At 39.2% G+C, this 13,111-nt stretch overlaps 1 protein-coding gene across 1 annotated transcript in view; it reads right to left on the bottom strand.

The window, feature by feature from the left end:
• Nucleotides 1-52: 52 nt before the first annotated feature.
• Nucleotides 53-13,111, bottom strand: part of LOC120743825 (hemicentin-1-like) — a 40,495-nt gene continuing 27,436 nt past the window's right edge. Inside the window, exons 17-22 of the mRNA XM_040047730.1 lie at nt 2,387-2,644; nt 1,805-2,131; nt 1,468-1,707; nt 1,106-1,333; nt 714-977; nt 53-578 (exon numbers count right to left, since the gene is read on the bottom strand). Coding sequence (XP_039903664.1) covers nt 421-578; nt 714-977; nt 1,106-1,333; nt 1,468-1,707; nt 1,805-2,131; nt 2,387-2,644 — 1,475 coding nt within the window. The 3' untranslated portion in view covers nt 53-420. The remainder of the gene's footprint in view (nt 579-713; nt 978-1,105; nt 1,334-1,467; nt 1,708-1,804; nt 2,132-2,386; nt 2,645-13,111) is intronic.

Below are 13,111 nucleotides of genomic sequence, written 5' to 3'. Positions count from 1 at the left end.
CGACTAAAAAGAAGCTGCCTTGTGAGGAAAGTGAAAAAGAAATAAAAAATAATACATGAAAACAGATTTTAATCCAAATAGAGGACACAACATGGGTTACTGTTAACAGTTTCCTGCTTCATAGCACTGGATAACACAGTATTTTTGCATCACAGGTGTAACCTTTTTATTGTTTTGCACATTTATACTGTTTTCAGGTCTATGAAGTTTAGAAATGGATCATAATCCATTTATGTGTAAATATGCTTTTCATTTTCTAGCTTTTAATGAATCAATGACTCATATATAAATATGTAACTTGAAATTCAATAATGTAATTAATCTGTAAAATACTAACAAATCTAAATCGTGTTAATGAGTTTGACACGCAGAACAGAATGCAGCAAAGATCCTACGCATTGCCATTGGCTTCTGCAAAAGTCAAATGACTATATTAGACATTTGGCACACAGGAACAAAATTGTATTGTCCACGTTTTTTCTGCCTGTTGTGAAAATAGACCACGAGGAGGGTAAGACCGATGATCAATAGAGTGAGAAAAGCCCAAATAGCTGGAAAGAGGACTTTACTGGTATTGCCTGTAAGACCAACAAAATAAAACAACATGTGACTTCTGTTTAATACATCATGCCATGCATTGTTGAAATTAAACATCAGTAATTTTTTACTTCCTACATTTCCATAACTGTTCTGCACAGAGTCAGTAATCATACCTTTTATCATCAGTGTGACAAATCGTGTATTTCTCCCAACTTTATTCTCTGCAACACAGACGTAATAACCAGCATTGGTAGACGTGGCTCTAGTGATAGTGATTATCTTCTGGTGCCCCTCAGTGGTCACATTTGAATTCACAGCAGCTGTGTAAACCCATCTGATGTTTGAAGGTGGGTTACTGTCAGCACTACAGCTTAAAGTAACATCTTCACCCTGGAGCACCTGCTTGCTTTCATTTCCATTCTTGAACTCAGGAGAATCTGGAAAAAATACAAAATTTTGAAAGTAAGTAATGTCCTTCAAAATATATTATTATCTCAAAAATTATATATTTTCACTGTGGAGAAATCATAAAAAGACAATATAATTCTGAAAATTTTAAACTTACACAAAATTTCAAGATACAGTGTGTGTTCAGCTGTTCCATGTGTGTTGTGTGCATTAAGCAAGTATTTTCCACTATCATTCTTTTTCCAGCGCTGTGGGGAAACCATCTGTTTGCCATCTTTAAACCAGGTGAGGGTGGGTGTAGGTAATCCTACTGGTTCACAGATACTTTGATGTTTATCATTCACTGTGATCTCATAGTGCTTTTTGCAGGTGAAAGAAGGACTGTCTGTAAAAATGGTATCAGATTCATTTAAATAAATAAGTAAATAACTGAAAACAAAATATTATCTTGTCAATACTTTAGTGTGTTTTATCATTATTCGGCTAAAATATAAAATGATCCAGGTCTGATGCACTCACATTCCACTGTGATATGAACTGAGGTGTTGCTTCTGCCACGACTGTTTTGAACTATAGCCGTGTACTTTCCTGAGTCAGTCCTGGTCAGTGGCTTAGATGAATTAATGAGTTTCTCCTCATAGAACCACTGAACAGTGGGAGGAGGGTTCCCATCAGGCTGACAGGATAACATGTCAATGCTGAAGGCAGCACTTTCATTAACAGTGACGTGGTCTGGACAAGATTCCATGAATGGTTTATCTAGGAAGGAATATCAACATAAATTAATTTATATTTCATAGATCGCAGAGCTGTGTCTTAGATTTAAAAATATGAAGTAAGTTGGTGGGAATCTTACAAAGAACAACAGCAGTGTAAGGTGGTGAGGTTACATTAGGGAGGAACTTTGGTCCTTTGGGTCCAAGATGCAGCTCAGCCTCACATCTAAAAGTTAATCCATTGTAATCTCTCGGAGTGGAGATTCTCAGTGTAGAAGATGCGTTTACTGGAGTCATAGTGGAGTCATTAAACATCTGTGTGAGCACAGTTTCATTGCCTCTGTACCACGTCACTGTGAGATTCTGTACAGGAGCCACACTGATGACATCACACTTCAGATCATGCTCTCTGCCCTCCACCATTGGACCACGACCCATGTCAGACACTGACACAGAATCTGGAGTTTCTGTAAACAAATCAAAGTGGGGAAAAGAACAATCAAATATAAGCATACAGAAAATATGCATTATTTCACACATGATGTTGCTGGTTGCAGATAGATTTTCATTTTGACTAAAACTTACTAACAATTGAATCAGAGTAATTAGAGGATAATAGATACCTGCTGAGCATTATAAGTGAAATCACTGTCGTATTAAAATACAAATATCAGTTCATGTCATTTATAACACAATAAAATAGACTGTGCACATGTACTTACTATAAACAGTGATGAGTGGACTCACAGCACACTGGGATCCATCAACCAGAGTAACATAGCAAAAAGGATTTGGAGTCCACTCTTCCACTTTGTCAACCCTCCAAGTGACAACAGGAGGAGGCTCAAATCCTGTACCTCCAAATGGAGCCTCCCAGCCCATCCCTTCAACATCTGTGGCTGATGTGCTGCAGTTGATTAAAACTGGATCTCCAAATCTCACAACCATTTCAGAAGGTGTCAGTGTTAAAGGGCAACCTGCTATTTACATAGAAATGTTTTTAGTCACAACATTCAACAGTATGTGACTATGTCTAGCCTGTTTCAGTTTAAGCGTTGTTTTCATTAAATTGCATGATCAAAAGAATGTTTTGTCTCACTCCCATTTCTTTTTGTTGCATGTTGAAGTGTTGGTTGGAGCCTTGTTAAGATCCAACCATGCAAAATGTGATTTTTTTGCCATTTTTCAAGTGGTCTTATATACTACATGAAACAGAACAAAAAACTAAACCAAAAAACAAGTTCAAACTACAGAACTCACTAAGTGCCCAAGACACTAGGGGAAGAAGATCAGGAAACAGAATAACACCTGGGAACTGAACTGAAAATCTTACTCTGATGAAGATCAAAGGGAGACTGAGATAATATAGACACAAGAGAGTGATTAGAGGAAGCGGAGACAAATAGGAAACACTCAGGAACTCAGGAATAGCGTGGCGAGTAAACTCATCACAACTCACAAGAGACAAGAGAGTATCACAATAAAACAGGAATCGAACAAACACAAAGACCCAGACTGATACAAATCTGATTCAGAAAAAGAGCAAACACAGAGACAAAATGCTGTTTAATCACAGAGACAAGACAAACAGCTTGTGGACAAGAGAGGAAACTTGCACTAATACAAAAGAGCTAAGAGCTAAGCCAATTCAGAAGCATTAAGGAAATGACATTAAATTAAATACCATAGAACTAGAACATAAATTATTAATTATTTACCCAAAAGTAAATCAAAAACCACCAAAAATCAAGACACATAACCCAAGATCCTAGCAACAAGGTTTTGTAAATGGTGCTAGATTCTGATGATTTACTGATGAAGTTTAAACCACAAATAACACTTTTAACTTAAAAATGTTAAATGTTAAAAATTCAGATGTTATATCAGTGACAATTTTCATCTTTTTTATTTTAATTTGAATCTCATTAAAAGGGAAGCATTTACAAAGCACCATTATTTTCAGTTTGTCGTTACCCTCGCTGCTGACATGTGGAGATTGTGGCCATTGAAACTAAATGCAAGCCATAAACTGAAAGTGAAGTTAAAAAAGAAAGTAAAATGTTTTGTTCTTAACTGCCAAATGAAATACTATCCAACCTACCCTTTCCCACCTGCATTACACAGCCAGTTTATGACACATAGAGCTCTTAAGCACTCACCACACACTGAAAAGATGAGCATGGGGAAGCCCAGCATCCAGACAAGCAGCATGTTTAGTCAGCATACAGGATGAAGCAGATGGATGGAGGAGGTGAAGCCTGTTTCAGGATTGTCCAGCAGAAGTTCAGTTTCAGGATTTGCATTAGATATCCTGCAGTACAGGATTCAACGTTATCTTTACAGGTCCCCAAATAGCTCGTCTTAATTGATTATCCTACAATCACATTTTTACAACATTTATCATTGTCTAAAAACTTAAAAATCTGGCCAATTACAACTATGACAAGTACAGTAATCCATGTCATCAATAGTGGGCAAATATTTGTCCAACTTATCTTTTTAAATAATAGTAGATATAATACAATATGTTTTTTAGTTGTTGTTTTTTTTTAAATTAGGTAGTTTACATCTATATGTAAGACACATGGAAGAGAAAATAATTGTAAAGCTCAAGATTCAGACTAAATCTAAACATTGAAAAATGTGTCCAGGATTAACTTTAAAAAGCTTCACTTTCCACAAAAGCAACATGTTAGTAATTTAAAAAAAAACACTCTTTGTTTCAACTACTAAATGTTAAAGAAAAAACTGGGAAAACACAGGGCGCTAACTGTGAATGCAAAGTTCTGCAAACACAAGAGAGTTTCTACGCATTCATTCCTCGCCAGAGGACCTCTGGTGTTAACACAGATTCTATAAAAGATTGATGCAGCCACCAAGCCTGTCATGAAGACTCGAGTTGATAACACTTTGCACACACTCCTGTGTTGCTTTTGTTGATATGGATGAATCACATGCTCCACATGAGAGACGTGCAGCTACTTTGACTGAGCTAATGCTTGAAGTTGATTGTGGTGGTGGATACTATGTACACTCTGTCAGGACAAGGGGTGAGAGAATTTGTTATTTTTTCACTTACAATACATGTAATAATTAATTAATGTAAATATAACTTTAAGCGTGCATTTTTTGCTTTCTGCCTGCTGCCAAGAAAAGTTTATCAGCACTTATGGTCCTACCAGTGGAAACTAACCACTGGTAATACAAATGACCTACTTTTGGAGGAGGAAAGAAAATGTACAGCACACACACCACGTTAGTTATAGTTGACTGAAACTTCATCTGCTGCACCTCACATATTTCTATGAGATGGTGACTTTGAGCAACAGTGCTGCAAGGGCAAATTTAGAAACAATGTTTTAATTTAAGTATAGCTAATACCCACACATGCTCTTCTTGTGTGAGGAGTGACATGTTGAGATGCCGCAAAATTTTCACTTTCACTATGACACACAAAGATCCCCTAGTTTGAACATTGCTGGATTTTTATGTGAAACATAATAGGAAATTTTAGGATTCTGATTTTCTCTGTTTTAAGTTGATTTGGCTGAGTGGAAGGCTCTACATGTTTTATCTTATAGATATATTCATCTGTACAAGTTATCTTTGGAATGTTCTGACTGTAATCTGTGACCACGATGGGTAGATAATGTGTTTCTATGCTTCTACGCTTGTTGTCATTCTTTGTCAAAAGCCATGCAGACTGCTGTTATACTCTGTACTGTTGTTTGACCCCTTTGCAAAGACAAATTAAAACCTCACAAAGACAAGCTGTTTGTGTAGATCAGTTTCTTTCAGATTTCCATAACACCACTGAACTTGACACCCTTGGACCTTTGGCTGTGCATAGCTCTGTCCATAAAAATTACAAATAGAATGGTTGATAAATGGCCGCCCTGGCAGAGTTAATTCATGTGTTTGGAATTATAGTTATAAAATTTAAACAAGATCTATATTATTAAAAGAACGAACAGAGTAGACTGTTTTTGGGAGTTTTTGCTTTGTTTTTTGGTGCTGTTAGGCTCCGTCTTATTACAAATTTGTTATACAGGGCATTAACTGTGAACAGTTTTTGTCTTGAATAACTTTTGCAAAGTAGACAAAAAAATCGTTTGACTTTTTACTCAAGTTAGAACCTTACTGAACGACCTTTATGGTGCCAGAGATTGTCATGATCGTGTAATTTTAATAGTTTTTAAAATTTAGCAGTTGTGGTTCTGATTTCTATTCTTTTATCAGGTTTTCTGGTTCCTACTGTTGTTTACTGTGTAAGTTTCATTCTTTTTCATTGGTATTCTGTTCCTCTTCTGTTCTATATTCTGTTAGTACTAGTTATTTGTTCTCTCAGTCTTCCCTCTGTGTGGTAAATGTCCTTTGAATTTAGCTTGATATTCAGTAATGTACAAAATACTAAGAAACTAAAACTTTAAACTAAATGTTAAAGAGTACAGAGTATAATGCCTGCATTCAAATATATATTAAAGTAAAAGCAGAAAGTAGCAATACAATACGTAAATGTTAGGCGATGTACTCATCTGCATTCGGAATGGTCGTGTCTCAGCTGTCCTCCAATGGTGTCGGGCATTAAACAGTACTAACAAAACTATATTACTACTTTAAGGCACTTCTAAGTTGGTTTCACTTTTCATATCGTGACCATTAGCTTCTCACTTCTTTCCTCACCTTGCAGAAAATGTATGTTAATGACACTGACAATATCATACATACAAACGAGGCAAATGATAGACTCACCCAAAGCCCTGTGTCCAAATCAACGGTCACTTATTTGGCCAAACTTTCAGATTATTTCTCTCACACACAAAAAGAAAGAAAAAAAACCTCTCCAAAGTTATCCCAACAGCTTGGAGGACGCCCCAGGGGAGTACAATCTCAGCATGATGTAAACCTGCTCCGGCGTTTCTTTCTTCAGTTCAAACTCGAAATCAACACCATGATCCGACATTTAACTCGGGCAGTTCTTGTTCTTCCAAAAAATTTTTACATTGCGACAAAAACAGGAACAAACTAGTTTTCGCATCCCCGTCAAGCGAAAATACTACTAGTCTGTATCGCATCTTGATAGCCTGCACTGGTCAAAGTTGTACTTCTGCATTGATAGTGTACTTCTTTAATCTGGTGTATAAAAAGCATTCCTCGAGATACAAGCTCCGGACATTCTGATTCTGTGCTTTGCTTGGGTTTTATATTGCATGGGCTGTGATTTTAATCTGTGGCTGTATTCTTTCTTGATGCATGTTTTTGTTGTAAAAGTCGAGTTTTACTTACAGCTGAGCGAGTTCATGTCCTTGAAGGACACTGTCGTCAGCCAATCAGGACAGGGAGCCACCAGGAAGGGACCAATGAAGTGGCCTGGTGGGAGGGACAGAGACACGGTGCAGAGAGACCTTGCTGTGGGGCAGGAGGAGAGGTGGGGAGGTTCTCGCCCAGCCTTGTGAGGTGAACGATTGGAACTGCTAGAGACGGAGAAATACAGAAGTGCAAAACGAGCGGAACTACGAGAGAATCGGTTGCGGATAGAGTTAAGATCTGTGCTCAACTATTAATGTTCTTATAAGGAAATTAAATCCAAATTTGGTAATTCGGAGCAAATGACTGCCGGTTGTTCATCCTTTGCACAGGGGATCAGCGTCCAACACGCTATAGATTGAAAAACACAGGTTAGTGCATTCCAAGTCGGGAGGGATCTGATCCTCCAAAAGCTTTGTGTTAGGGAGCCTTTGAGTATAAAGACTTTTTGTTCAGTCAATTGCCTGAGACCCATAGCTTTGGATTTTGCTTATTCTTGTGATTTTTAATGCTTAATAAAGTTTTTCTAATGTTTTATTGTTGCAAATAAATTATTTTTAGATTTAGTCTTTGTTATTCAAGGTCCCTCTTTCGTGATAATAAAAACCCAAGGCTCGGACTGAAGCAAACATTATGCTCATTTTGGATATCAACTAAAACATAGTTCTTTATCCTTCACTGTCTGAAAAACCTCTGAACTACTGGCATGTATTGGTCATTGTAAAATAGTCTGTTTGGTCACAATTCACCTGTAATGACTTGTTAAAGGCCTTTAAAGGGAAAAAGAAAACACATATCCTCATCTTGTTTATTTAAGTATTTATTTAATTAACTGAAAATAAAACCTAAAGGAAATCATCATTTTACACTCTGACTAATACTGGGCGACACCCACCTTTTTGAATCAAATCATTAAGGATCCATAATTAAGTTCTGATGCATGAAAATAGAATATTTTGTTTAAATACAAGACCTTTTGCACATACAACAACAACAAACCATGGTTCACTCCTAAACTCCAACATCTTCGTAAGGCCAAGGAGCACGCCTACAGAAGTGGTGACAGGGTCCTGTACAAGCAAGCCAGGAACACACTGACCAAGGAGATCAAAGCAGCTAAAAGGATCTACTCCCAGAAGCTGGAAGAACGGCTCTCAGCCAACGACCCTGCGTCAGTGTGGAGGGGCCTGCAGGAAATCACCAGCTACAGACGCCCCCCACCCACTATTGAAGCAAACAAAGACCTGACCAACGAGTTAAACACTTTCTATTGCAGGTTTGAGACGGACAGACTCCCACGCCCCACCCTCCCCTCCCCAGGGACATTGCTTCAGACATTGACCCCCAACACACCTTCCACCTCTCCCCCCTTCACCCTGCCCCTCCCCAATCAAGACTCAACGACCACCCCCACCCTCCCCAATCCAGACTCAACGACCACCACCACCCTCTCCAATCCAGACTCAACGACCTCCACCACACCTCTCACCCCCCTTTCCTCCTCCCTGAAACTAAGAATACACACTCAGGATGTGAGCCGACTATTCCAGAAACAGAAGCCCAGGAAAGCCCCCGGACCAGACGGCGTCTCACCCTCCTGCCTCAAAACCTGTGCTGAACAGCTGGCTCCCATCTTTACTCGCATCTTCAACAGATCCCTGGAGCTGTGTGAAGTTCCCTCCTGCTTCAAACGCTCCACCATCATCCCTGTTCCCAAGAAACCCACCATCACAGGACTGAATGACTACAGACCTGTCGCCTTGACGTCTGTGGTCATGAAATCCTTCGAACGACTGGTGTTAGCCCATCTGAAAGACATTACAGGCCACCAGCTGGACCCTCTGCAGTTTGCCTACCGGGCAAACAGGTCGGTGGATGATGCAGTGAACATGGGGCTGCATTACATCCTGCAACACCTTGACCGCCCGGGAACTTATGCCAGGGTCCTGTTTGTGGACTTTAGTTCGGCTTTTAACACCATTGTGCCTGAACTTCTTTCCTCCAAACTCTCCCAGCTCAGCGTGTCACCAGCTACCTGTCAGTGGATCACCAGCTTCCTGACAGACAGAAAGCAACAAGTGAGGCTGGGGGAGATCACCTCTGAAACCCGGTCCCTCAGTATTGGTGCCCCTCAAGGATGTGTCCTCTCACCACTACTGTTCTCCCTCTACAGTAACGACTGCACCTCCAATAACTCGGCTGTCAAACTCCTAAAGTTTGCAGATGACACCACTGTCATTGGCCTCATTCAAGATGGTGATGAGTCTGCATACCGGCAGGAAGTTGAGCGGCTGGTACTCTGGTGCAGTCAGCACAATCTGGAGCTGAACACTCTTAAGACTGTAGAGATGACAGTGGACTTCAGGAGACATCCCTCAACTCTGCTCCCCCTCACCATATCAGACAGCCCTGTGTCAACTGTGAAGACCTTCAAGTTCCTGGGTACAACCATCTCCCAGGACCTGAAGTGGGAGACCAACATCAACTCCATCCTCAAAAAGACCCAGCAGAGGATGTACTTCCTGAGACAACTGGGGAAGTACAGTCTTCCACAGGAGCTGCTGATCCAGTTCTACACTGCGGTCATTGAGTCTGTCCTGTGCTCCTCCATCACAGTCTGGTATGGAGCAGCCACTAAACAGGACAGGAGCAGACTGCAGCGGACTGTACGGGCAGCAGAAAGGATCATCAGCGCCCCCCTGCCCTCCATCCAGGATCTGTACCTCTCAAGAACCAGGAAACGGGCAGGGAAAATCATCGCAGACCCCTCACACCCTGGACACAGACTTTTTGATCTGCTGCCCTCTGGCAGACGGTACAGAAGCCTGCAGACCAGGACCACCCGACACAGGAACAGTTTCTTTCCCCTCGCCATCGCCCTTCTTAACAGTTGACCTGTCACACTGCTCCCACTGCCAGACTGCAACTGCACCTTATGTACATTTTGTAGTATTCATTCCACCTCATTCATTTCTGTATTTTATGTATATAAGTTTAGATTCGTTATTTATAGTTGGTTTACATAGCTTTGTGTATGTATGTGTAATGTGTATATATAGACACTTGTGTGTGTGTGTGTGTGTGTGTGTGTGTGTGTGTGTGTGTGTGTGTGTGTGTGTGTGTGTGTGTGAGATTTACATTGCTGTGCTTGAGAGCCACCATCTACCGGAACCAAATTCCCTGTATGTGTCTGCACATATACTTGGCCAATAAACACGATTCTGATTCTGATTCTGATTCTGATTCTGATTCTGACATATGGCCGAACAATGAACACAACTCATATTTCAAGACTGAAAAGAAGCTGCCTTGTGAGGAGAAAGAAAAAGACAGCAAAATATAAAAATAAGATTTTATTCCAAATAGAGTACACAACAAGTGTTTCTGAATAAACATTTTAATGTACAGGTTTGGTTAATAGTCCTTAAAATGGCTTGTATGTAACAAAGCAGAAATAATAATAAGACTGTTGTGAAATATAACTCTGGAAAATGAGAAATGTGGAAGTACTGTTCTTAAAGTGAGATTGTCACTTCTATATCGTCATAGGCCAACAGACCTTTTGCTAGCAGGCAAAGTGTGCTTCAAGTGCATTAGCTATGCTAAAGAAACACAAATTGTATTTGTGACAATAAATTAATTGGACTTTAAATTTTAATGTGTTTTTGAGATAAGAGGGGATGCAAAAAGTAATGTAGGCCTACAAATGTTTTAATAAATAGGCTTTGTATTGAGGTTTATTTACTAGTTGGTTGCTTTGAGCTTATAATATATTGTATTTGGTGATGCAAGAGATATATTTGCGTAACCTGAACAAATACTGGTTTACCATCGTTAATGTGAACAAATGTTGAGATATTGTTACAATGGTCACTGTGTAGTTCAAGTACAACTAAAGAAGAACATTCATGGACATGAGTCACTCTATTGTGCTTCAGTTCTCATGTAATGATAATAGGGTTATTCATGCACTTCTTGGCAATGTATTAACATCTGTCGTTCCGTACCTTTCAAAGAGATGCTGGCCATCATAGAAAGAGATTGAGTTTGTCTCTCTTTGTTTAAGGAAGTAGAATAAATCCTGTGATTAAAGCTGTAAACAAGCTTATGATCCATTCTTCTGTATTTTAATAAACAGTTGCAGGATTTTGGATCACCTCCCTACCTGAAACCCACCAGGCCAGGGGGCAACATTTGATATGCAGAACAGGATTCGTTAAAAATCCTTAGCTTTTCCATTGGCTTGTACACTAGTCAAAGGGATATTTGAGACATTTGACTCTTTGACAGGAAAAAAACTGTAATGTCCACGTTTTTTTTGGCAAATGCAACAACAGACCACAAGAAGAATCAGAATGATGATGAATAGAGTGAGAAAAGCCCAAATGATTGGAAATGGGATTTGACTGCTTTTACCTGTAAGAGAAACAAAATTCAAAACATAAGATTCATTTAATTTCAACAATTCCATGCATTGTTGAAATTGAACATAATCGTTCACTTTCTACATTCCCATAGCTCTTCTGCACTGAGTCAATAATCATACCTGTTATCATCAGTGTGATGAATCTTTTATTTCTCCCGACTTTATTCTCTGCAACACAAATGTAATAACCAGCATTGGTAGACGTGGCTCTAGTGATAGTGACAGTCTTCTGGCGCCCCTCAGTGGTCACGTTTGAATTCACTGCAGCTGTGTAGATCCAGGTGATGTTTGAAGGTGGGTTGCTGTCAGCACTACAGCTTAAAGTAACATTCTCACCCTGCAGTACCTCCTTGCTTTCATTTCCTTCTTTGAATTCAGGGGCATCTGGAAAAAATACCAAATTTTGAAACAGAAATAATATCCTTCAAAATATGCTATCATCTCAAATTACTTATTTTCACTGTTGAAAAATCATAAAAAGACTATATCATTCTGAAAAATTAAAAACTTAAAACTTACACAAAATTTCAAGATACAGTGTGTGTTCAGCTGTTCCATGTGTGTTGTGTGCCTTAAGCAAGTATTTTCCACTATCATTCTTTTTCCAGAGCTGTGGGGAAACCACCTGTTTGCCGATCTTTAAACCAGGTGAGGGTGGGTGTAGGTAATCCTACTGGTTCACAGATACTTTGATGTTTATCATTCACTGTGATCTCATAGTGCTCTTTGCAGGTGAAAGAAGGACTGTCTGTAAAAATTATACAAATTCATTTTCAGAGTAAATAATTGAAAAGAAAATATTATCTTGTCAATACTTTAGTGTGTTTTATCAATATTTGGACAAAATATAAAATGATCCAGGTCTGATGCACTCACATTCCACTGTGATATGAACTGAGGTGTTGCTTCTGCCACGACTGTTTTCAACTATAGCCGTGTACTTTCCTGAGTCAGTCCTGGTCAGTGGCTTAGATGAATTAATGAGTTTCTCCTCATAGAACCACTGAACAGTGGGAGGAGGGTTCCCATCAGCTTGACATGATAAAATGCTCTTGCTGAAGGCAGCATTTTCAACAACAGTGACGTGGTCTGGACAAGCTTTCATGAATGGTTTATCTAGGAAGAAATATCAACATAGATTAATTTATATTTCATAGATCACAGAGCTGTGTCATAGATCAGAAACATGAAGTAAGTTGGTGGGAATCTTACAAAGAACAACAGCAGTGTAAGGTGGTGAGGTTACATTAGGGGGGAACTTTGGTCCTTTGGGTCCGAGATGCAGCTCAGCCTCACATCTAAAAGTTAATCCATTGTAATCTCTCTGAGTGGAGATTCTCAGTGTAGAAGATGCGTTTACTGGAGTCATATTGAAGTGATTAAATGTATCTGTTTTCACAGTTTCATTGCCTCTGTACCACGTCACTGTGAGATTCTGCACAGGAGCCACATTAATGACATCACATTTCAGATCATACTCTCTGCCCTCCACCATCGGACTAGGATCCATGTCAGACACTGACACAGAATCTGGAGTTTCTGTAAATAAAAAAGTCATATTGTTGCTATATTATATTACAAATTTCAATTCATATAGTTTATAACACAATAAAGCATTGTGGACATTGTGGTCTCATGTACTTACTATAAACAGTGATGACTGGACTCACAGTACACTGTGATCCATCAACCAGAGTAACATAGCAAAAAGGAT

Source organism: Simochromis diagramma, unplaced genomic scaffold, assembly GCF_900408965.1.
Source record: "Simochromis diagramma unplaced genomic scaffold, fSimDia1.1 OVJJ01000321.1, whole genome shotgun sequence".
Taxonomy (NCBI): Eukaryota; Metazoa; Chordata; class Actinopteri; order Cichliformes; family Cichlidae; genus Simochromis; species Simochromis diagramma.
This window is presented reverse-complemented; position numbering and strand designations above follow the sequence as displayed.